The 26545-nt window shown below is 41.8% G+C and overlaps 1 protein-coding gene across 1 annotated transcript; it reads left to right on the top strand.

Annotated features, from left to right (window-relative positions):
• Nucleotides 1-827: 827 nt before the first annotated feature.
• On the top strand, nucleotides 828-25011 carry LOC147064280 (uncharacterized). The gene is made up of 5 exons (XM_085958841.1): nucleotides 828-1117; nucleotides 10063-10228; nucleotides 16705-17037; nucleotides 20502-20840; nucleotides 23525-25011. Exons 1-5 carry the CDS (start codon nucleotides 985-987, stop codon nucleotides 23766-23768), a joined length of 1215 nt encoding a protein of 404 aa, XP_085814967.1. The 5' UTR covers nucleotides 828-984; the 3' UTR covers nucleotides 23769-25011.
• The last annotated feature ends 1534 nt before the right edge of the window (nucleotides 25012-26545 follow it).

The following is a 26545-nucleotide window of genomic DNA, read 5'->3' as shown; positions in this document are numbered from 1 at the left end:
ATTTGTCATGGATATCCAGACATTATGCAAAGAGTTGAATACTGTTTCAGCCATTTACTAACACAACAGCGAGCTCCGTCTGTGAAATTTCCCGTGCGGACCCTCAGGTATTTAAACCCGTCACACTTTTGATGACGTGTCGTTGATAAAATGACTAGTTTTTGGAACGAAACATAATATAAAATTGTATACAGTGTTAGTTTTTTTCATGGTGACAACCAGGTCAATGCAACGATTCGGGACTAATGTGTTATTATGCAGCCCGTCATTAATTAACTTTTTATCGTCTGAACCTACAGTGTATCCATAATATTACTGATTATTATCGAAACGATTTTGCGTAGCGGGTAGCGGCTACCCTCACTCCCCTAAACCAGCCGTTGCCAAAATTCTTCCGTACCATTTGGGATTTAGAGCACCGGATATAAATTGTTTATATTGTACTACTAATTACATTAATGTTTCAATACACTACTGTCATTGGGCGTTATTGGGCCTCGTGGCCTTTTGTAGTCTTAAAATTTTGTCCTCCGCAAAAAAAAATCAATTAATTTACGATCATTTTTTTGAAGTGGAAGGTTTCCATATTGGTTGTAAGTATATAAATATTTTGTATTAGAAGGGTGCCATTTTCATATTAATATGTGGTTTGTATTCGACAAAATAAATGTTAATATTAATATGACTCCACTAACTAACATGGTCTGTACGTATTATGAAATTATAATTGAGGTTAGATCCGTTCGAGTTGAACTAAGGTACGCGTATAATACGTTACCACTTGTTACGCTCGCCTGCAGCCAGCCGGCCGGTGTTGCCAAAGTGTGAAAACCGCGCAGGCACGCCGTTCGCCAGTCAGCTGAGTCAGCCCGAGCTAGCCGTGCGTCGAGCCGTATTCATTGTCGTAATATTGTCGAAATTTCTACTAAAAAGTATTGTGGTAAATTCTGTAATTTATACCAAATCGACGACTAAACTGAAACCATGGATTTCGATGACATAATTCACGTAATGAAAGGGTATCCCACACTTTACGATTCACAGCATCCGACCTATAAAAATCACAGGGTGCGCGAGGAAGCTTGGAATGACGTAGCAAAATGTCTTGGTAGAGGAGGTATGTTAACTTTACTTTATAATTACTAGTATTATTACTATTTATTATCACCATATTGACGAGTAAGCATCTGCGCCGACATGAACCGCCGAACACAGTATCTGACCCTCTGCTCGCCTGTCGACATTTCCGCCGTGCGAAATGTAGAAGCCAGTCAGCGCGGTATGCCTGGGCGGGGGATAGGGGTACGCAACATCCCGACGTTCTAGTGGGCGCGCGCTGTAATACGAAGAGTTTTGGGCTCGCCGATATTTTTCCGTTAGAGATCGCCTTAAAAAATAAACGTATAGAAAGGGGGTGGTCTTTGGATCCGAAGCTCCTCCAGTAACGATAACACAAATTATTTCGTTGATTGGAATATTAGGTACCTCAATGATAATAAAATAAACGTTTTGCGGCGCGGGCGATACAAAAGGACACAATCAGTACACAATAATTAAATAATCCCACTTTCCTCCGCACAATACTTTATTACTGTTATATAACGGATGTCTTAGAAATGGTAAACCAACCCCTCTCCCTCCTAATACCATTATTATATTTGCGCACCTGCCTCAAAACCGTGGAATATCCTTGAGTAGGCTTACCATACGTCCCGGCTTCAGACATTGGTCTCGGCGTCCCGGCATTCCGGTCGGTTTGACATTTTTTCCCGGATGCTATTCCGCGTATGGATGATTGTCAATAATAAATTATTGTCATGATTGAGCGTAGACGTAGCGATTGATCGTGGACAGAAGACGTATTTTGTAAGTGTTACTAACGACACTTCAAATGGAAAAGAGGTAAAACTAGCGCCTGCGATTCCGCATCCCGAGGTCATGCAGGCGTCGGCGCTTATCGCGGTGGGCAGAACGCTTTACCATTCGGTCCATTGTCTGGTATTCTCCGCTGCGTTGTCGGTCGTATGCACCATTGTCCCGCATTTTTTCAAGATATTCCTCTTCTCAATCATCTACCATGTATGAGGTGACATCCAGTCCGGCCTGCGCGTATGCCGCTCCCCTAAGGCAGCAGTTGCAGAGTTCATATCACGGAATAATGTGCACTTTCCTTCCACAGGATCTGAGTCGATGGAAGGCGTTTCAGAAAGAGTTAGAGCATCACGTAAGCGCCTCTGCAGGTCAGGTCGTAAGTGGCACGCACACGGGTACTTTAAAGTTTTTCCACATCGAGTCTAACCGTCCCTTTGGGTTTTGGGGCTCGCTTAAGATCCATACGGAGTTTACGTACTAAGAGTTCGTGGTCACTGTGGATGTCTGCACCTCTATATGTACGCACGTCTAGCAGTTCATGCCGATACTTCGCTTTAACCCAGCGGTTTCCAACCTGGGAGGCGCGATCTATTGCCAGGGGAGGCGCCAAAATTTTTTAATAAATTAATTTTTATACCATAATATCTACAAATAAATAAAACTTCATATCTTAACGTAACAGTGAAAATTCAGTGCATGAATGTTTATTTTAATATATAATACATAATACATATATTTAAATCCTATTAAAAAATATTTGGAGCGGAGAAATTTAAAAATGGTGCTTTTGCAAACGCTCTGTTTCGGTAATGCACAAAACGACCGCTGGTTGCATGAAAACAATAACCTCAAATTTAAATGTCACTCGTAGCTAAAGTGTCAACTGAAGCGTGTAGGCAGGGTGTGATATTGTTTTTTTTAATTGTTTTTGACGTGATTTCTTTAATATAATATAACAATAATACATGTCTCCACTTTTAAATGATTTCTACGCCAGATATATTGAAGCAAACAAAAATCTATTTCTTTTTTAGTTTATTAGTTTTATTAGTTTGCTAATGCATTTTTCATATTATTTTATTATTAGTAAAAAAAGTCGCCTGCGGCGCTGCTTTGTTTCGGGGCTATTAAATATTTTAAATATATGGGTGAAAGATCCTGGCCTGTGGGCCCTATTCAGTATGTGGAGCCCATGATAGAATCCATTAATTTTTGTCAATGAACGATGATGAATTTGGTTGACTTCTATTAAAATTGATTGTGGTAATAAACAAGCTCATTCGTCGCATGAAAAAATTTTTTATTAAAAAATGAATTTAATATAAGTAAGTAGTAAAAACTTGTGTGTTAAAAAAGTGTCTGTATTATTTAATGAAATAAAGGGGGGGAGGCGCCAAGATTAGATTTTTTTTAAAGGGAGGCGTAGTAACATAAAGGTTGGAGACCACTGCTTTAACCAGATGGTCGACCTGGTTTCTTGTATTACCGTCTGGCGATGTCCATGTTTTTTTTGTGGGTGGTTTTATGGGGGAAGAGCCGTTCTTGGGGCGAAATCTACCAGACGGGAACCATTATCGTTCATTTGACCACGACCATATTTTCCCAGCACAAAAGGTCCATGCGAGGGATCAGATCCTACTTCAGCATTTAGATAACCAAGAATGACTGCGCGATCACAGCTGGCGATATTTCCAGCGGCTTCCGCCAAACTTTCGTAAAATGTATCCTTGTCTGCATCGCTGGCAGCCTCTATGGGAGCATAGCACTGCAGAAAAGTGATGGAGCCCAACTTGGTCTTCAAATTAGGACGGATTAGGCGTTCAAAGATAGGTTCCCAGGTGGTGAGGCACTTGCAAGCTTCCTTGGACATCAGCAATCCGACTCCGCTACGTCGCGTGGTGTCGTGTAAGTGGCATGTCCGGAGTACATTAAACGAAACCCACGAATAAACTTCTCGTCAATTCCAGTTAGTCGACATTCACTGATCCCGAGAACACCTAACCTGTATTGACAGAGTATTTCTGAAAGATGCTCGGCCTTTCCAGGGACATTTAGAGTACGGGTATTGTAGGTTCCAAAACAAAATCGTTTACCGAATTCAGGCGAGGTCGTCAAGATGGAAACGGTAGTCCGAGGTTTGCCTGTGCTTGAGTTAATCTTTTGTTTTAGGGTGTGCAGGTGATAATCCCACAGCACCCGAGTTCACTAGTGGGGCTGCCACCTTAGATCCATGAACACGCCCTGGTTTTCTGTAGGGATTTTCATTCCCTCGGCCAAAATGTACCAGTTTTTAGGCGTCGATGATTCGCCTTGCACCCTCCTCTATCTGCTACAGCATGTTGCATTGCCTAGGGACCCCCGCGGAGAGGTTATAGGTAGGATTTGTTGGTAGAGCTATCATGGATAGTCGACATACTCTTCATTTCAAATGAACGTACACCTGATTTGGAATCAGGCATACCCCACTGAAGTCATACCAACCTTTGGTCTCCTTTTACATTTACAATTTACGATCTACGAAACAAAAACAAACCTGCATTTCATCGTCGTTGCAAAATAATAACTCACAAGCAAATTATCTATGTCAACCGAGTAATACATTTTAACATTGTAACCCGTATAAAAATAGCTGTGTATAAACGAGGGTTTGAACTATTAACAATTTCTCGACTCCTCGCACTCCATTCGAGTCATTCTTGTAAAATCAATCACACTGTTCGATTACGTAATTCCCAAGAATCAGCATTTGTTTACGTTACATTTCTTTGTTGTATTAAATTTTATCTTTGAAACCTGATATCCACCTGTCATTACCATGTTACGTTTGTAACCTTGAATAATAACTATGTTTATAAATCTTTATGTGGGAAGAAATAGAACTGGGTATTTATATTAATTCGCGCACCATCTGTCTAATATCATTTGAGTCTATCTACCCTCGTTCCTTATCATCATCCCCATAGCCTGGAAAGACAAAACATTTTCGGCACTGGCATTTCATGCATAGTACAATTCGCCTAACGAGCAGACTTGGACTAAAAACATGATTTAAAACAGCACGAAGAAAGTTTATAAATCATTCGCTGTAATATTGAGCTGGTATGATGATCTTTGATACCCGTATAACCAGAAGACATGGTCAAGTTTAAATCAGAAAATAAACCATATTACTGAATTTCGCGTACCTATGCATGCTCGCGTGTCGCTGTATATTGAGTATCGACCCAATATGATGAAACGACTCTTACACCTTATCCAAATGGCGCGTGTCTGGTCGCGATACGCCGAGACTGCACGTGGACAGCTCAATGCGGTCACTTGTATCTCAACCGCGCGCGAGTAGTGGCGCGCAGCGATTACACGTGGACGGCTCAATGAGGTCGCATGTACCTGGAATGCACGCGAGTCAAAACGCGCCATGTGGACAAGGATTTAAGCTAGCCGTGCGAGCGCGGCATTCGAGACAGACAACAGCGACATGCATAATAACCACATACGATATACGTACTGTTGCCATAGCGATGTCGTTTCACGCTCGAGCCGATGTATCGCGCGATACACGTGACACTACTGGTTGCTAAAACCATGTTAAGAGATCTTCACGTCCGCAATAAGACGCCGCATTTTTTTAAAAAGCATTATAGTTAGCTTTTGCAGTGACTAAGGCAATAGGCTCCGTAGGTGCTCAACTGCTAACTTTAGGGATTAGCTTCAACCGAATAGAGAGGTAATCTCTGGCCCAGCAAGGACCCATGGGCGCTCGACGAAGATTTTGCGGTGAGTTACTGTGTATGCACCCAATTACCGCTCGCGTCATGGCAAAGAATGAGACACTCTGGACACCCCGCAATCCTGGATGCAACTCTGCGACACCCCGCGAACCACGTGTGGTATCGCAGTGTTGCCCCCCAGTTACTTATCAGTTGGTTGCGAGCGGCAAATTCGATGCAGCGCCGACTTCCGCCTATATATTTTTGTCAACATACTAGCCGGACTTACGCATATATTTGTCACTCACCCCTACCCAACCACCTTACCTCACTTTATTATTCCTGCAGTAGGGTCTTCGCCTTTTAAGTGCTAGAACACAGTGATCGAGCGGGCGGTGTGCGCAGCTCAAACGTATAACCGTGTGTGAAATGTTAGTAGACAGTGTCTTTTTTGGGCATTTCATACACGGTAATACGTTTGAGTTTCACGCGCTGCTGCCGCCCAGCTGCCCGCGCGTTCACTCTAGCCAATCACTAAAGTTGTATACATACGATGATTACGCGTCGTAGCACTTTTCTTTTCTGTACACCGCGCAAGGTTACTACTTAGGGTAATCTGCTTTTTAATTGGGCCACCTAGGCGATTTTTATGGCCAATCCCCTTTATATCATGTTCCTGTCTGTAGTTAAGCATGATTTTATTCAGTTGGATGAACCTGGCTTCGGTGGCTTCGCGACCGACCAGGTTGGAGGTCTGTATGATTTTGGTCTGTAGTAAGTTATGAGTGTTTTGTGAACAAACAAAACGAGGGCGTCCGCCGACTCAAGACCGAGTTGCCACGATTTTCCAGTTCCTTTTCTTCATCACTACCATGAATCCGTCGTGTCCGGTTGGCTGACGTTTATTCATGGGGGCTCAGTGCTTCATGTTCCTCATTCGGCCAAGTTCTGCGAGCGAGTATTCCTCGTCTCCTTCCTCGTCGCTTCCGGCGTTTTGCGATGGTTTTGTCGTCTTCTTGGATTTTTTGTTCTTCTTCTTAATTGACTGTTTAGGGGTTTCTGGGATGATAGGAGCCTCCTCGCGGTCAGTGTGGTCAACGTGCTCATTTTGGTCGAGCATGAACACAATATCGATGCAATCTAGAGGATGGTCTGTCTTGGTTACGTCCAGGCAGTGCATGGAATTCTTAGGAGGTATTTCGTCGGTTTGTGTTTCGGTTTTCGCTTGTGGTTCCAGTCGTTGCATCCGTTTGTTCTGGGCGAGTAAGTCGTTGAGAAATTGTTGTAGAATTTCATTCGACTTTTGTGTGTCATGGTGTTGGTGTTGTTGCTGTTGTGGGCTGTTGTAGTGTGTAGGAGGTGCTACTTGGTTTGTTGATTGGTCTGGGTCCGGTATGACTGAGTCTGTGTGATTGCTAGGTACCTCATTGAGGTCCGTCTTTGTCATTGTGGGGTCGATGTCTTCAACGTGTCTGTCAACGATTGGCTTTAGGGCCTCATGGAGTTCTGGGTCGTCGAATGGTATGCCGCCGATAGCTATGAGCTGTTCTAGCTCTGTTATTGCTTCGATAAAGGTATCTTTTTTTTCATTTTCTGATTCTATGCATCGGGATTTATGGGTCCTCAAGATATCCGTCGTCCAGCCTAGTAGCTCGGCATTACACATCTGATGCTCCTTGTCGGGGTCTGTGATGGGAGTTGACTGCTTGGGAGGTTCCGAGGTGTTAGGATCCTTCGCAAGATCAGTGTGGTCAGGTTGCTGGTTGTCTGATAGTGGCGGGTTTTCTTCCGAGGAATCATTACCATCTGTCAGGATAGCGTGCTCATTGTGGTCGAGCAGGCCGAGTTTTTGTTCGTCTGTGAGGTTTGGTAGATGGTCTTCGTTGCTTCCGGGGTTTTGCGATGGTTTTGTCTTCTTCTTGGATTTTTTGTTCTTCTTCTTAATTGACTGTTTAGGGGTTTCTGGGATGATAGGAGCCTCCTCGCGGTCAGTGTGGTCAACGTGCTCATTTTGGTCGAGCATGAACACAATATCGATGTAATCTAGAGGATGGTCTGTCTTGGTTACGTCCAGGCAGTGCATGGAATTCTTAGGAGGTATTTCGTCGGTTTGTGTTTCGGTTTTTGCTTGTGGTTCCAGTCGTTGCATCCGTTTGTTCTGGGCGAGTAAGTCGTTGAGAAATTGTTGTAGAATTTCATTCGACTTTTGTGTGTCATGGTGTTAGTGTTGTTGCTGTTGTGGGCTGTTGTAGTGTGTAGGAGGTGCGACTTGGTCTTGGCGGGTGGGATAAGAGATGCAGTCCTGTGTGGTGTGATTGTGTTTTTGGCATCTAGCGCATTGATGCCCGCTGTTAGTGCTCCGTCTTGGTGTCTCGATTTTAATCCTGAGGTATAGTGCGTGTCTTAAAGTGAAGATTTGCTTCCCTCTGTCATTGTCCAGGAGTTTGACCAAGACAAGAAGCATCGGATGTTGACTCCTGCCCCGGGTCATTTTCTGGACGCTGATGATCGGGAAGCCTCTGTGTATTAAGTCGTTTGCGATATCTTCTGTGTCGATTCCAATCGGTAAGCCCCGCATGACGATGATTATCCGGTTATCTTCATTCCTTGTGGGTGTGAGAGGGTCTACTTCCTTGACGGGCGTGATTGGAGGTGTTCGGTGAGTGTGTTTCTAGCTCTGGTTGATCCATGTATATGTCGTACTTCGTGGCGTGTTCTTTGTTGTGTTGCTCCTGATGTGTGTGCGGATGGGTGGTTTGACGTGGAGTGATGGTTTGGCTTCGTCCTGATAGGCCGTCAGCAGCAGAATGTGCAGCGTCAGGAAGTCTCGGAGCCTGGTCGGTTTGGAGTTTCCGAGTCTGGTTAATTCGGATTGTATCTGCTCCATGATGTCGTCAAGTAGTTTGGTCTTCTTTGATACTTGCGGCGTTAGAAGCAATTTGGTAATTCGTTAGAATTATTGCTTTTATCTCTGGTACTCGGGGTATCGGTGATCGGCGGAGTATCGGTTGTAGGTATTTCAGAAGGTAGAATTAGGTCTGGATGAGTATCGGAGCGCTTGTTAGGCGTCTGCTCACGACGGGTGTCAGTCCGCAAGTGTCGTTTTGTTGTACAAACGCTACGGCGGTAGGGTCGACAGCATGCATGGGCAACGATTGTAAGCGATTCTTTTCGGCACACCTGTCCACACTTCCGCCGTAGCGCTTGTTTGAGCCATCTGCAACGCCTCGTCGTCGTGTGCGGACAACTTAAGTAGGTGAGTTCGCAGCTTGTCAAGGCGATCAACCTCCCATCTCACCCAGGACGCATGCCTACCTCATCTTGGCGTTACGGCGACATCTGGGATGCAGTTGTAACAACTAATAAATATGCTCACCTACCAGTGGCTGCGTCTCTGGTTAAGGCGATACTTCAGTGAAACGGCAAATAATTTTGAACTATAGGCGCGACGAAATTTTGGACTCGCTGGCACTCGGAGACCGAACGTCGAGGTGTGAATACGTCAATTTGTTTCGTGATGTTTGTCCCTTCCCATATTATATACCTCTTCTGAGATAATATCAATATCTCACTTTCAAGATATATTTTGCTCAATGTGTTTGACTGTAATTTCTTTAATCAGCGCTTGAAATGGACCGGAACGCACCGGAGCCCGGCTTAAGCTCTAGCTATAGATTAATTCTTGTGAAAAAACGAAATTTTGCATTCCTATTCGTGAATTAATAAAAAGTAATATAATTATTATGATTCAGGTACTTAAAATATATTTTTTAAAGTTTATACGAAAATTATCGGAATCATGTTTTTGACGTGACAAAGACCTGAATTTTCATTTGCGGCGCCGACAAAATTACTTATACCCTAATGCCTCATGAGTGTTAGGCCCGTTTCAGACGGGACACCGGTGTCGCGCTCGTATATAATAAGGAGGCCTTTGTATTCCAATAAAAGGGCCTTTGTATTATGTTTATGAACGCCCCGAGTTAATGATGAATTAACACATGTTTTTATGACCGCAGCCAGTTTTATGTTCTAATTTATATCGCGAAATTATGCGTTGACTCATTAGCTCTGGGCGTTCATAAACATAATACAAAGGCCCCTTTATTCAAATACAAAGGCCTCCTTATTATATACGAGCGCGACACCGGTGTCCCGTCTGAAACGGGGGTTATTCCATATGACAGTCTGAGTTTTATATAACAAAATATCGAATACATTTACGAGTATTTTTATATAAGACATAAAATTATTACACAAATACGTTCATATTTTTGGAAAATTACTGGGCGCTCCGGTTCGTAAAATTATCCACTTCGAGTGCTGTTGTAATATGAAAACCAGATTTGAATGCTTTGACAACAAATTAACAATTAATAATATAAACTTTACCTATATTGTTTGAAGTCCTAAAATTATTATAAATTTATCGAATCTTGTAAAATGATCGTTTATGGAAAATGATTTGTTTATCTTTCAGTCCAAGACGTCAAACAGAAGTGGAATGTCCTGAGACGCAGGTTTCAAGGAAATTATAAGTCGTTCATAACACCGGGAAAAAATTTTGGACTTATTAAGAGCGAATGGATACACTTCGGAGAAATGGAATGGCTTGCGCCTGTAATTGCACACAATTTAGGTGTAACGTAAGTGTACTTAAATCATAAATAGTAAATACCTACTGAAATGTAAAATGAGAGTATGTACTCGTATAAGAAATGGAATCGAGTAAAAATGAAGTTGTAATGTATTCAGTAGAGAAATTATAATCTTCTGACTCCGGTGACCAATGACATTAATATGGACGAATCATCTGGGAATAAAAATGACACTCATTTTTTTGTCGGGTCTGCCGAATGGCATTATCTGTTCTAACGCCATTACAATAAAGGTGATATTGCTATAAATTCCCGATGCGTGATATCGCATAATGGAAATTGCGTGACGTCTACCTATACATGTGCGAATGTCGCTGTTAATTGCTAGCTACTGTATTGAGTGCATTGTCCATTAATAATGTCATTGCCGGGGACCATCAAACGGGTCAATTGTTGTGTTCATAGGCCATAGGGATTAGCTGGCGAGGTCTTCAAGTTTACACATGTTAATCGGCCTATATGCCTATACGTCTCTGTGGTTATAGTCATGTCTACAGTTGTTTACTTTATCTTCCACTTCGCTTCATCTTTTTAATTCTGATTTTTACACCGAGTAGTTTCGCGCATGCCTTTCGGCCTATCCATGGAAATGGGCTATCGAATGCCGTTTATTACCGTTTAACGTAACGCCAAAACCGTTTATTACCATTCTAGCGTTCATTCAATTATGTGCGAGTCTGTATACTCGGGTGCCGCCATGTTCAATTATGCCTCATACAAATAACAGTGTTTGGATATGCTCTTATATTTCGATCAAGTATCCCTTGTACAGAAACACTGAACAAAAATACTGAATTTTTGATTTTTTTTCAAAATTCAAGAAATCTACCGATATTTTGTGTTTTTTCATATTTGTAAGTTTTTCAAATGGACCAAGAAAGCATTGTAACTCTACTCAAGAGCAGTGGCGGCCGGTGGTCTTCAAAATAGCATTTTCTTCTTCTTATTTGCCCATATCCGCCCCTTACTGGAGCATATGGACACCACTCGGCGCCTCCAAGAATCCCTGTCGCTCGCCAGTCTTCTTGCTTCGTTCCAGGTCAAACCAGCATCCCGTAGCTCCGCCGCATACACTCTGTAGATTGTATTTAGCGGCTTTCCAGGACGCCGGAATTCGGTCGGCTTGAAGAACAGGCAAGCCAGCTTAAAGTTCTCTTCTGGCATCCGCAGCACGTGGCCGAGCCAGGTCCAACGTCGCCTTTTCAGTTTCAGCGTGATGAGAGGCTGCTTGGTACGTTCTCTTATCTCCTCGTTGCTCCTAAAGTCATACCACCGCACACCCAGTATTCGTCGCAAACATCTGTTTTCGAAGCTCAGTATACGGTTGTTCTGAGCCTTCGTAAGGTGCCATGATTCGCTACCGTAAAGCAGCACCGTCAGAATGCAAGCGTCGAATAGGCGGCATTTGGTTTTGACCGGGTACAATCGTGAGTCCCAGACATTCCGCATCGAGTTGAATGTTGCTCCAGCTATTCCCTTTCGGATAGCGAGCTCTTTCTGCAAAATGCCATCTCCCGTGATGTATGCCCCCAGCTACTTGTAGCTGTCGACGCTCTCGATGTTTTGTCCATCGCTAATCAGAGGGAAATCTGGATCAGGACAGGTACTATTGCACAAGACGTTGGTTTTCTTCGCGTTGATTTTCAAACCAACGCGAGAGGAGTTGTTATGCAACCTGTCGATTGTCTCTTGAATGCCCTCGATTGAGTTGTCGAATAGGACAGCATCATCGGCGTATTCCAGGTCGCATAGCTTCACCGTGGGGGTAACAGGTATGCCTCGGTCGGGTGGTATTGACTTCCGTGGTATAAAGTCAAAGAGAATGATAAAGAGAAACGGTGCAAGGACACAACCCTGTCTGACTCCGGTCGTGACCCCGAACCATTCCGTGACAGTGTCTCCAATTCTGACACAGCATTCGCTATTCTCGTGCAGGCTTTTGATTATGGCAATGATCTTGGGAGGGATCCCGTATGCTCCCAGTATCATCCAGAGGGAGGGGCGGTGCGGACTGTCGAAAGCCTTCTCATAATCCACAAAGCAGCAAGCCATCGGACTGTTCAACTCATGGCTCTGCTGAAGAAGACATCGAAGGTTGTGGATTTGGTCTGCACACGCTCGACCAGGTAGAAACCCGGCTTGGTTTTTCCTGAGGACGTGCATTATTGGGTCCCTTATTCTCATCAAAATGATGTTTGCCAAAATCTTTCCCGGAACACTGAGTAGCGTAATGCCTCAGTAATTGTCGCAGCTTAGAGGTTTACCTTTTTTAAGAAGTGTGATGATTTCACCGTTCACCCAGTCCCTTGGGCAGCGCTATTCTTCCCACACCTTTGTCATCAGATGAAACATAGGGTGCAGGATTGCGCTCAAGCTGTACTTGAGGAATTCTGGATGAATCCCGTCTCCCCCCGGTGCCTTTCCGTTCTTGAGCCTTTTCACAGCCGATTTTATCTCAGTGTGCGTGGGCGGGCAATCGGAAATGTCGGTCGCTCGGGGAATGTCCAAAAGTAAAGCTTCCGCAGATATGTCAAACGGATCCAAAGGGGGTGGGCGGCTCAGCACTCCGCAGAAATGATTCTTCCAAATCTTCTTGACGCATTCTGCGTCAGACTCTATTGCTCCACTGGGACCACGAATGGCTCCGGGAGTCGGTGGTCGCCTGCCGCAGACTTCACGGGTGATTCGGAAGAGTTTCCTGGTGTCATTTCTGCTTGCTGCCTCCTCTGCCGCTTCAATTTGCCGGTTCATAAAATTGCGCTTGTCCAACCGCACGGATCGTTTGACTACCCTGTCTTGGGTTTGGTAGTCAGTCCGGCGGTCCTCGGATCGGTCGGGGTCTGTCTCCTCGTCTCTCAGGGCTTTCAGTCTGGCTCGTTCACCAATTTCAACCCACGTTTCGTCAGTCATCCACTTTGGCTGCTCACTCCTTCTGGTACCAAGGACGGTACGAGCCGACGACACAATCGCACTCTTTATGAGGCTCCAATCCGCCTCAATGAGGTCGGATTCAGATTTGTGCCGCTTGTAGATACGATCTACACTATCTCGTACAGCAGTTTCGAAGTCGATCCGAATTCTTCGGCGGTTTCTGGTAGTGCGTAATGGTTTACCTTCTATAAAGAGAAGATCTTCTTCTTTCACCCTGTCACGACCCAGCATTGGAGCATAGGGCAAGCACAAGTTCGCGCCACTTCGCTCGGTCCATCGCCAACTCTTGCGCCTCCCGCCATGTCTGACCTGCACCACATAGGTCGCTTTTGTGGCACCGTTGCAGGGTGAGGGAGGGCCGGCCATGGCAACGGAACTCTTGAGGCTGTGCCATAAGGGTACGAAGTGTCACACTCTTTGGCGGCATCAGGAACACGTGTCCTAGCCACGTAGAGGTCGTAAAGCGTCCCTTCATGATTACATTAATCATCGAAGGCCATAAGCTAAGATAATATCTTAGTTTAAAACGACTGAAACGTCGAACTTCTCAGAAGGTAAATTAAATATGTCCTTGTTTATTTATTATATTTCTTAAAAAAGTTTGATTTAATATCAATAAAGAAATATAAATGTCACCGTTTATGGCTTTATGCTCCGAAAAATGCGTCAGAAAAACGTCTGGGTAATTCACTTTGTTAAAAGTGCAAAGCAGTATGTTTATTCTTTAAATCTCACATTATTATTAATTTATGTGAAATTATAAAATGAACTAACATTACGCGGGTAATATTTATATTGTAAATCAACGTTCATGCGAACTCAGTTTTATTTCTGATGTATTTATATGGCATTAAAAGTATGTTTCTCTTATATTATCGTTCTTATTTTATATTCAGCTACGACCTACTACTCATGTAGTGCTGTTGTATTTTTTTTTATTATATTGAGTGTATTTGAGTGGTTTAAAAATAAATGCGGCGGTTCGTATTTTCATAAAATGTTGGCGATTCATTAAATCTTAAATGTAAAAATGTTAAAAATTAACTCGTCAACATTGTTATGAAACAGAAACTGGCGTTTTTGTTTCTAGAGTCCTAATTCCGTGCGCCGATCATAAAGTGTGTTAAAAATGCTTCACAAAACGCTACTACAGAAACATTGGACCACGGTTTAAGAAGTATACAATGACCTCATTGTAGTTTGACACTTTTATGGATACGCAAGCACCACGCACTAGCAGCGTATGCGGCGATCCCCATATAAATGGTGCCGTAGGCAATCTTAAGCGCCCTTACTTTTAAGCCCCATCCATCACCAGCCATACGGCCCACCCTCTGGAAGGCCCTCCCAGCCTTATAGACTTGGGTAAAGGCATGGTGATGGAAATTTAACATAGTATCCATTTGGACGCCCAGGTAGGTGACGATCTTTGACACTTTCACTCTCGTGTCACCGAAGCGGACTGTGGGTGGCCGCTTACAGTTTAGTCGTCCCGGTCCTTTCAGGACAATGGCTTCTGTCTTGGAAGGTACGAAAGATAGTCTGCTTACTTTACCCCACGCCTCAATTGACTTTAAGGCTTCGCCGACGGCACTCTCAATCTTCGCCCTGCTGTCGGCTTCCACCAATAGCAGCGCATCGTCAGCGTAGGCGATGACAGTGCAATCGGTTGGAAGCGGGATCATAAGGAGATCGTCGAAGAGCACGTTCCAGGAGGGGCCCGAGGACAGAGCCCTGGGGGCAGCCCATGCTGGTGCGCCTCTCTATTGTGGTAGAACCAACACGAAACTCGATCGATCTATTCGTGAAATAACTCTGAATCGACGCGAAAAATTTTCCTGGTTGTCTCTTGAGCCAAAGCTTTTGAAGTATTAGAGGCCAGGATATACTATCAAACGCACCTGCAATGTCCAGGACAACTCCTAGGACGTATTTACGGCGAGAATTTTCAGCGATGGCAATCACGTTTCTTATGGCGTCTGTCGTTGATTTGCCTCTTCTGAATCCAAATTGCTTATCAGAAAGCGGCGCATGTTCTTCCAGGTGGGCTTCAATCCTGTAGCACAGAAGTTTCTCCAGCACCTTACCGAGAGCCGGCAAGAGTGTTAGAGGACGGTAGGCTTTGGGGCTTGACGGCTCTCGACCGCCGGCTTTGGGGATTACCTTCAGTAAGCCCCGCTTCCAGCAGTCGGGGAACGTGCCGCTCTTGATGCAGTCACTGAAAAGTTTGGTAATTTCTGGCGCGGCGATGGCCCATGTGCGTTTGACAAGTATATTGTCAATGCAATCCGGGCCTGGGGCCTTGCCAACAATCAACGTTCTAATGATGCGATTGATCTCCTGTTCAGAGGGCAACGATGAATGGGGCTCGTCATCGAGGAGCTGGTGCACCAGCACAACCTGGTCGTCCTCAATGATCCGAATAGCATGCCGACTTTCACGTCGCATGCAAACTCCGGAAGCACTCACATCGACATCACCCTTGCCACTGAGTCCGTCGCGAGACGTATCAGGGGCTGGAGGGTCCATGCGAGCGCCTCCATGAGTGATCATCGGTTGATCACTTTTGAGCAGGCCGGTGACTCCTCGCACGATGGCGTCTCTGACGTATCCCCTTTCCCGCCCACGCGTTTCAGACGCAGAAATTGGGAAAAGTTTGAAAAGGCGCTCTCCAAAAAGCTTGATAGGACTTCGAGATACCGTTTTCCGGACCTGCACTCGGCCGCTTCACGACTGACTGCAGACATCACCGGAGCAGCCGAAGCTTCACTCGGACGCTGCAAGCCCATGCCACCCAGCTAGTCGCCGTGGTGGACGCAGCAAGTTTCGAACCTACGCGACTTTTTCAGGAAAACACGCAAGGTCCATCAACGTGCGCGCTGACTCAAGCAACCACCTGCCTCTATTGATCTTCTTGCATACATGGCTAAGTCCGCCCGATACGACTACAAGAAAGCAATTACTCAAGCCAAGAAGGACTACTGGAGGAACTTCGTCACCATCGAGGGGGGTTTGGACCCTTGGGGTCCTCCATACCGTTCATTAAAGCTTGATCTCAGACCGACGAGCCTCTTGTGCGGTATCGAGAAACCGGGTGGCGGATACACCAGTACCGAGTCGAGCTCGAGGCACTCATCCCCCTGGATGACGAGTCCAGGGACGATGCCACCATGAGTATGGTCCGCTTTGAGGCTTCTCTTCCTATCGACACGGTCTATCAATAGTTCACTCTTATGTGCTTCCATCTACTTTTATTTATTTCTTTTCTTATTTTATAACTTATTGTACCTATTATTAGCTCACATTGCGCTGTATATATATTTAAAAAATTGTTAACACTTCTTTTATGTCATGTCATGAACGCTTTAAATTTATTTTGTTTGTTATGTTCATTATATGTAAAATAAATAAATTTGAATTCGAATTTGAATTTGAATACTTATTCTTATTAGGATCGGGCATGGTCAAAGAAAAATAAAATGACATATTTTAATCATAGTTACATTAATAATATTATATTCATATTCTTGTAGGTCCAAATCCACACATGGAAATTCGGTAAACAAATCGGATGATTGTATGACTTATATTGAATACGTACCGGATCCATTTTTGGAAGAAATCCGTGATCCCCCTGCCCGTAATTCCCCTATGTTTGTACAACGTGAAAGCAACCAGAAAAAGTCAAAGCGTCCAAACAGTCCAGATATTTCTGAGGATGAAGAAGATCATTTAGAAACCCAAGAAGACGATGAAGTAGAAGCGAAACCTGTAGAGAGTCATCAAGAACATTACAAAGAAACGTCACTAAACGTAGATAACTCTAACAACGCGTCTAACAAAACGAGATCATCTTCTGGAAATAAGTGAGTATTGTTATATTCTTGTGTGATGTGTTTACTGATTATGTTTAATGTGTCAATGAATGGATTATAATACCTATATAATATTATATTATTACTTTTTATTATTTAATACCAAATATAGATAAGTTTTAAGAATGTTAGATTTGTAGAAAAAACATAATTTTGAAAAATCTCAGAACCTCGATCCGTCTATGATTCATGCGAATTATTTGTAATATTCAAGTTTAACCTGTCCAATAAGGGTATGTCCCACTCGGTCCAATTTTTTTTATAGATTTTTTGTATAATAAGTAGAATGTATCTTTCTGAGATTTTTCAAAATTATGTTTCTTATATACAGGGTGGGGCGTGGGAACTTTCTTTTTTTTAAATGGCATGGTGAAGTTAGTTGTGGTCACAGAGGGGAGAAGAAGGGCTCAATGAGAGGGGCTGGATTTAAAGTTTGTGTGATTATGTAACCACACAAACATAATGTGAGCTGCTGATTGACACCTTGCCCAACGACGTACTTGTGTTCTCTGACGAGGCACATTTCGCCTTAGTGCAAGTGTTTCCCATCCTTATTTGTGCCATGCCCCACTACAACGCTTCAAAAATCTCCATGTCCCCCCCATCAAAATTTCATAGTCCTAACAAATTCTGAAAAAAAATGAATTGCAATACTATATACATAGGCAATACTATTTTTAATTCAACTTTCGTATGTAAGTACCTATATTATAACTTATGTACATGGCCCCCACATATTGAAACGGTCTCCCAAGCTACAATCTTCGGCGGGCCACCCCACTTAAGGTTAATGGCATTGTGACGATCTACAGGTGTGTATTCCAAATAGTGTTCGAAGTAAAATGTATGGTATTTTATAACGATTTTTTGTATTGAATTTTATTTGAATTACGAAGTTGTCGAATATCGTCAACCAATAATCAAAAATTGCATCGCACAAGTTGATATTTCAAAATATTAGTATGTGTGATGTGAAATAGCATACATGAAATAGATTAACATTTTTTTTACTATAGTGCAATTTTGTGTTGTGTGTTTATCTCACTTGGCTGGTCGATCCGCCACGCCGGGCCCCCTCTTAAGCCCGGGTCCTCAGGCTAGAGCCCTGTCAGCCCTCCGCATGTGGAAGCCATGCCTATGTATATTTTATTAGATGTGCAACTCAGAAGAAAATTAGTGCGACCCTTGTGCTTGATGTGAGCTGCAAAGAATTTTTATGTGAGGTACTAATTTGGTCAAGTTTGTGATATCAAAACGAATTATTTTTAGTAACAAATCATTTACAGCGCTAAAGCGCCGCATTCAACTATGTATATAAATATTATGATGGGAATGGCAACAGTAATTTTCTCGGAAGTCATGGTTGCAATATCAAAAAAATATTTTCGAAAATTCGTTTTTTAACAAAAGAAAATGTACCAAAATTTTATGATTTGCACAATGCCCCCACGTTGGGAAACACTGCCTGTATGAACACTTTTAATAAACAGAATAAGTGGTACTGGAGTGAAACAAATTCCAAGGTACTTCATCAGAGACCCCTTCATTCGGATCGTGTCACGGTATGGTGTGCAATTTCAAGAACAGGGATCATCGGCCCTTACATTTTTCTAGAAAACGGTTGTGCTGTAATCGTGCATTCTGACCGTTATTTGACAATGATCCAGGAGTTTTTTTTTACCTGGTCTCGAAGGAATGGAAGTGGACAATGTATGGTTTCAGCAAGATGGGGCCACAGCTCACACTGCCTAGGTTTCAATGGATTTTTTGAGACAAACCTTCCCCGGGCGGCTGATTTCCCTGAGAGGGGACGTGAACTGGCCTGTGCGCTCGCTTGATTTAGCCTACTGTGATTATTTCCTGTAGGGTTATCTCAAATCCTTGGTTTTATAACGATCGTTCACAAACCCTGAAAGACCTGCAGAACAACATCCAACCTGAAATTGCCAATGTACCGGTCGGCATGCTTGAAAGAGTGAACCGAAACTGCCGAATTCGACTGAATCAGTGTATTGACAGTGGATGGCAATATTTACAATATATTATTTTTAAAATGGCGTAAAGTCAAATCTCTTGTGTCATGTGACAAGCGAAAAATCGGAGTAAAAAAAATTGAAACGTGTACAGTTTTTTATTTCAATTTAAAAAAAGGAAGTTCCCACGCCCCAACCTGCATAATAGATATTTTGACAGCAAATCGTAAAAACGTTGTTCATAACAACAGCCAAAAATGAAATGTTTGGGATGTCTTTAGGTGCTAAGTCTGAACCATCTGAAGATGTTTATATATGTAACCGGACAAAACAGAACATGATATAACCATAACGGAATATGAATGTGTAACGTGGAAGTGGAAGGTAAACACATAAAAGTAAATGCTTATCGTAATACTCGTAGTATAGGTACCCATTTTTTATGCATAAATCGATTCCAGCACAATCATATGAATTAAGTTATTAAAATACACCTACCTTATATCATTTAGATTATATTTGTTTACCTTCCACTATAAGTAATTGTGTTCCTACCTACCTACTTCTTTATTCATTTACGTTTATTCGGCTTTCGGATTATCCGGCCATAATATAATATAAATCAATAAATATAAGAAATAATAAGTCTATTATCGCGCTTTTAACATCTTTCATTGCCATTGTATTACTATTAGGCAGTGGCGAAGGGTGAAGGTAGGCTGTTAAGATCCGCCAAAAATTGTGTACACTAAACTCTGTCAGTCATACGCATTTGTTTTCATTGAAATAAGACTACAATTTACAGATGGTGTTAATTTTTAAAATTCCATTTACCCACGATGGCCGAGCGGCTTGAGTGTCGGCCTATGACGTCGTGGGTGCCAGGATCGAATCCTGGGTCGGGCAAACACATATTGTTTTTTAATTTGTGTGTTCAGTCAGTGTATGTACCTAATAGGTTGAGCAAGTAGTGGCTAACATCCATTTATCGTACAAATAAAAATCTGTTAATACAAATCTGCAGCCCGTGGAGGTCCATATGGTCATATTAGGATCGGGCATGGTCACCCTGTTCGCGGCACATGATGGATGATAATGATAATGATACTGATTTGTATGTATGATTGAACGAATGTCTTACAGATATGTTTTGAGCTAACTTTGAATCACTCTGTATAACGCGGTGCGACAGTACACACACCGCTGTTGTCTCGAGCTGATTGACGCGCAACGGCTGAAGTTACTCCTGAATTGGTCTGTATTTTCAATTGAATTACTAGCGACGGTAAGCTATCAGAAGCCCGCTCACGTCCGCTATGTAGGTGGAACTCCCTGTTGTTTGAAATTACGGTGTTCTTTGACTCATAATTGCCTATCGTTTGTTCTTGTAACAATACCAAGGAATTATGAGGTCGGTGGGGAAATAAGGATGACAATCGCTCACAATCGGCGCAACCAATAATAATGTTCATATTTTTGTAGGTCCAAATCCACGCATGGAAACTCACTAAACGAATTGGATGAAGGTGTGTCTTATATTGAATACCGACCCGAACCATTTTTGGAAGTAATCCCCCCTGGCCGTAATGACCCTGTAGATTGTGTTGTGTTTGTACCACGTAAGATCAACCAGAAAAAGTCACAGCGTCCGAACAGTCCAGATATTTATGAGGATGAAGAAGGTCATTTAGAAACCCAAGAAGACGATGAAGTAGAAGCGGAACCTGTAGAGAGTCATAAAGAACATTACAAAGAAACATCACTAAACGTAGATAACTCTAACGACGTGTCTTACAAACCGAGCTCATCTTCTGGAAATATGTGAGTATTGTTAAATTCTTGTGTGATGTATTGACTGATTAGGTTTAATGTTATAATGAATGGATTATAATACCTATATAATATTATTACTTTTTATTATTTAATACCGAATATACATAAGTTTTAAGAATGTTAGAATTGTAGAAAAAACATAATTTTGAAAAATCTATAACCTCGATCCGTCTATGATTCATGCGAACTATTTCTTATATTCAAGTTTAACCTGTGATATTCCAATAAGCGTATGCGTAGCTTAGAGGTGAAAGCACTCACCCGGAAAATGAAAGACGTGAGTTTGAGTCCCACTCGGTCCAATTTTTTTATAGATTTTATTTTATAACAAGTAGGTATAAGTACTTATATGTTTCTGAGGTTTTTCAAAATTACGTTTTTATATATGTACATAATAGATATTTTGACAGCAAATCGTAAAAATTTTGTTTAAAACAACAGTCATAAATGAAATGTTTGGGATGTCTTTGGGTGATAAGTCTGAACCATCTGTATATGTATATATAGGTAGGTAGCTAACAGGACAAAACAGAACAATATTATATAACAGAATATGAATAAACAGAACAGTGACAAAACAGAACAGTGACAAAACAGAACAATCAGTGGAAAAATAAAACATTAATTTTTGTCTTGTCTATTTATTAATTTTTTTTTTATTAATTAAATACTTATATAACCTAAAATATAAAAAAAAACCTATAAAAGATATTTAAATATTTAATATATATTATGATCACTGCATGTTGGCCATTCGGCGTAAAAACCTCAATAATTTATCTGCTAGATTTTGATAATCATTCACAACTCCACAGAATTATTAATTAAACTCACAATTTTGTTGTAGGTAACTAGTCAGCCAAGCATTGTGGACATTTTTATTAGAATATTAAATTGATTAAGACAAGATATAGCTAGCTTGCCGGCAACACCGGGTTGAGTCCCGTTTAATTGAGGCTTTCCAACGATTAGGAATGCACACATTATATAATTTTGTTTTTTTTTTACGGTGTATTGAAATCCTGTGCTATAAATCTGTACAACATAATATGGAGATACGATAATTTCAATATTAATAATGTTATATTTTTCCTGAAATGTCATAATTCTGTTTATCGCTGTTCTGTTTTTTAACCGTTTCTGTTTTTGTTTCTTCGTGATGTGTTTATTCATGGAACCGTTTATATCTCGGTAATAAACATGTCGTAATGATACTATAAAAATATGACATTACCATAAAAGAGAGAATAAAGCTACATTTTGACGCTTTCATTAGAGAATTCCAGAGATAGCATTTTTTTTTAAATATCCTTTGTCAATTTTAGTTTAGTTTTTACATTATATAGTGCAGTAGTGGCGAATCTACGGCACGTTTGACACGCGCGAAAATTCTGCTGGGATGCGAATTAATTGTATAACCCAAGCCTGAACGACAACAAAACATTCCGGAATTTTTGGGGGAAACACCTAAAAAAGCTCTTGATTTATTGTGAACGGAATTTGTAAAATTCGAAGATATATATAAAAAATGCTCTCGAATCAATGTCTTTATCACGAATTTCCTTAAAAATTATCTTGGCACCCTTTTTAGTCTTTTGTCACCTAACAATTAAAAGGTTCGATATCCCTGATATAGTGAAATATATTTGGCAAATAAATGTAAAATTACTTTACCATTATAGTATGGTATTGACTATTGAGGAATAGATAAAAATACGCTTATGAATCCATCCGCGCATAAAAAAATTGTCAGTTGGACTTAATCGAAACATTTTATATTTGCCATGATGTTTTTTTATGATACATATTATGAACTCGAGGTCTATTCTTTTCTAAATTTCAAGAAAATTCTGTATTATGAGCATGATTGTGAGATTAGCAATGCGGCTTGAGAAGCGCGCGCCTAGAAATCGAAACAACTTCGTGTGAATAATTTAGCAACAGTACAAGTTGTGGTGAGGTGCGTGTTGAAAGCATTCTTTTAGAAATCGAACAAACCATGTCAATAATTTACACCAAAATTCGGAAATCGAACAATCATGACATTTGAGGAAGCAAAAAATATGTTAAGTAATAGCTATGCTGACATATTAAAACAAAAAAAAAAGTGGAAAGAGATGAAAGCGAAATAACTACAAAAATAAAGGAAAACAAAAAGGAAGGAGAAGTGGTTGAAGAAGCCTCAGGCTCAACAATAACAGCTACAGATAGTAGCGTAAAGCCTGAAAAAAAATAGGAAAAAGACAAAGGGGAGGACAGATGTTAATGCGATGGGGGAAATAATGAAAGTCTTGCTAAAAGGTGAAGACTGGCAGAAGATCATTAAGCAACTATTCATAGAAGGACATTTAGGAGAAATTCTGGGGGAGGTTCTGCAACAAAATGAATAGTAAAAATCAAATTAGAATTGTAGAATGGAATGCCATAAGTATGAAGCAAAAAGAGACTGAAATTGGAAAGTTCTTTAATAGAATAGGAGTGAGGATCTGATCGGCGGATCCCCTTCTAGAGGAGAAGAGGCGATATGACAGTCCCGGTCAAAGCCTCGGTAAAATCACAAAAAAAAGTTTCTTCAGTGAACATAATTTATCTGTCTTTCCATAGTCTTTATAAAATAGGTGCTTTGAAAATGGTTGTTTTTATTAATGAAAACATTTCAATTTATTTTTTAGGCCAGTATCGTCATTGAGTCAGAATTTGGGTAAGAGAAAAGCAGAAGAAGTTGACATTGATTCAACACAAGCCAAGAGGAACAACACTGATGACGACGATCACAATACTCAGTTTCTGTTGAGTCTACTTCCAACGTTCAGAAGATTGAATGCCCGCCAAACTGCCATCGCTCGCATGAAGATCAACCAAGTCATGTACATGGTTGAGTTTGAGAATGATGACAGTTATTTTATAATCAAATAATTATTATTTTATTGTTACGGCGACCATATTTTCTTGGAGGGGGGGGCAAACTTTCAAAAAGTACAAATCAACATTACAAATAAAAAGGATTTCAAGTTATACACATTTTTTATAAAGATCGATGTTTTTTAAAATAAATATAAAAAATATTAAAACGATGAATAAGTCCGATGAAAAATTGAAAACTTTATAAACTAAATTTTAATGATAGATAAATATGACCATAAAATATAATGTAGATAATAATAACGTAACTGGGGAATTAAATATGTAACAAATTCACATTTTTTTACAATAATTGTAAGTTTATCTTTGTCTTAAAAAAAATCTTTTTAATGTTTTCAGATAAGTACCTACATAATATGTACTTATCTGAAAACATATAAAATAATACAGTTGAAATTGTAAATTACCAAAATATGTCTCAAATTGCAAGCTTGCTTCGTTTTTTTCCGCTAGGTGCCTCTGTAGGTACAACCCTCTCCCTTAATATCATATTGTAATAGTCCTTAAAAACAATTTATTTGTGGCTTAAACTGAAACCTTTTTTTCTTTCCGACCATGTCCGATCCTAATAGAATCATTTGGGCCTCCACAGAGTAGAGGTTTGTATTAACAGATTTTTTTTTTACGAGAAATGGATGTCAGCCACTTGCTCAACCTATTAGGTCCATACCCTGACTCACACACATATTGAAAAACAATGTGTACTTGCCAGACCCAGGATTCGAACCTGGGACCCACGGCATGATAGTCCAACGCTTATGCCGCGCGGCCACCGTGAGTGTACGAAGCGTCTTCAAGAAATCAGCACCATAAACTAGACGGCCAGTAAGAAAACGAAAAAAGCCGATACAACGCAACATTGTTGTACGATGTTGACGCAAATGCGAAAAAAGACGAAAAACCAATTGATAATTCACGGTAACAATTAAAAAACAAAATTGTACCGATAAATAATTTTAAAGATCAGTCATAAATATCCAGCAAGACGAATCTCGCCCTTCCCCCCCCCCCCCCCCCACTCTGCAGCCGGAAGACAAGATACCAGGAATTTACCCCGCTAAATAAGTATAAATATAGCCATGGCATTAAAGATTACGACTCGCTGACTGGCACTCGCCGCGACCAGTCGCACGTCAAGCGCTCCTGACCGCTCCGTGCGAACTACCTACTTATTCCGACTCGACCGATATTCGCCTCGATCAAGCTGCGATCGCACCATTCTGCAAGCAGCGCTACCAACAAAAAAGAAAAAATCAGCCCGATACGCCGCTCACACAGCGACTCTACAAAAAGACCATCACTACCAGTGAAGCACCTACCTACCAAGACCAAACACCAGCAGCGAGTTATCTCTCACATACCTACCATGGATCAAACCAATACCGACATCAAGGCGGAGCTGCGCAAGCTGTCCAGCATAAAAGCGCCACTGCTTCATGAATACCTACCGCTTCATATCTTGTTGCTGGCTGCGTTTCAAGAGCATGCGCTGGCAATCTCGAAAGCCCAAGCCTCCGCTCCCGCCCAAGCTGACGACCACAAAACGAACGACGATGATGAGGACCTAAAAGCCCTCAGGGAAATGGCCCTCAATTCAAAAGCGCCAAAATTCCCTTGCAAGGACATACAGACCCAATCTCACCGGTCGGCAGAGAGGAATGCTGACTTTAAACCAAAGAAGGCACCCTCGCTGCCGCCCGCCAAGAAGGAAGCATACAAGATCCCAGCCCTCCGCAAATCATCAGCTCCGACACCTATGGAAGACAAAATTCTAAAGGTCGTCGTCAGAGGTATCCCGCCACATGTCAGAACGGATGACATCACAGATGACCTCCTCAAACAAGGACTGCCGATAATCACATCGACACGCATGACTCAAGGGACGAGCAATTATCCAATGCCGCTCGTCCTCGTCAAGCTTTTATCTACCGACAAAGGGCTGAAAATATTTACAACCCAACGTGTGCTGCAGACAAGGGTGACAATTGAAACACCCCGACGCAATTACCCGGACAGACAATGCGCGCGCAGTCAGAATTACAAACACCTGACACGCGACTGCCCAGCCCTACCGAGCCACCAAACCAAAAACACTGCCAAATCTCATCCCAGACCAAATAAAATCACTTGGAATCAAACCACCCAGTCTCCAAGTAAGCCAGACATACCAAAACCATCAGAGGATAGCAACCAGATTCTACATCAGTCGACCATCGCCGCTGATCTAGCCAACAAGAAGATGAAAATCTCCCTCGACGAACTACTTGCCAAAGCCAAACAGACTATACAAAAATCCGAAGAGATCTACAAGCGGAACACTCTACGAGAAACCGCCACCAAAAACTCGGAAACCCAAACTACCATAGCAGAGACACCGGAAACGGAAACTCACGTTGCTCCAATAACTGAAGTAACCGAGAGCCCGGATATTGAAACCAGCACGGACATAATCCGGAAAATACTTAAACAACTTGAAAACCTCCAGGCCACACCCGCACCGGTAAATGAATCAAGCGAGACACCGGAAACAGAACTCAATGAGACCTCGGAAACCACAACAACTGAAACCCAGGAACCCGAACCCGAAGAAACCTCGGAACCGGAACCTGAACCAACAGATACCCCAGAACCGGATGTCGAACAGATCCCGGAAACTGAAACATCGAATCCCCCGGATTTTGACTCAGATCCCCCGGATTTCGACTACGATGAATTCTATAAGGAGGAAATGGTCAAACAAGCCCAAAGATTCAGGGAATCAGAATCCGAAA

The sequence above is a fragment of the Rhyacophila brunnea genome, unplaced genomic scaffold, assembly GCF_057557595.1.
Source record: "Rhyacophila brunnea isolate RB1 unplaced genomic scaffold, BYU_Rbru_1.0 scaffold_8, whole genome shotgun sequence".
Classification (NCBI taxonomy): Eukaryota; Metazoa; Arthropoda; class Insecta; order Trichoptera; family Rhyacophilidae; genus Rhyacophila; species Rhyacophila brunnea.
The sequence above is the reverse complement of the archived record's forward strand: the minus strand, read 5'-3'. Positions and strand labels throughout refer to the sequence as shown.

What these genes read in the sequence shown, in the direction of transcription:
- LOC147064280 (XM_085958841.1), top strand. Translation starts at nt 985, where the DNA reads ATGGATTTCGATGACATAATTCACGTAATGAAAGGGTATCCCACACTT. An exon ending in GCACACAATTTAGGTGTAAC is followed by an intron (nt 10,229 to 16,704) that starts GTAAGTGTACTT and finishes ATATTCTTGTAG; the next exon opens with GTCCAAATCCACACATGGAA. An exon ending in AGCTCATCTTCTGGAAATAT is followed by an intron (nt 20,841 to 23,524) that starts GTGAGTATTGTT and finishes TTTATTTTTTAG; the next exon opens with GCCAGTATCGTCATTGAGTC.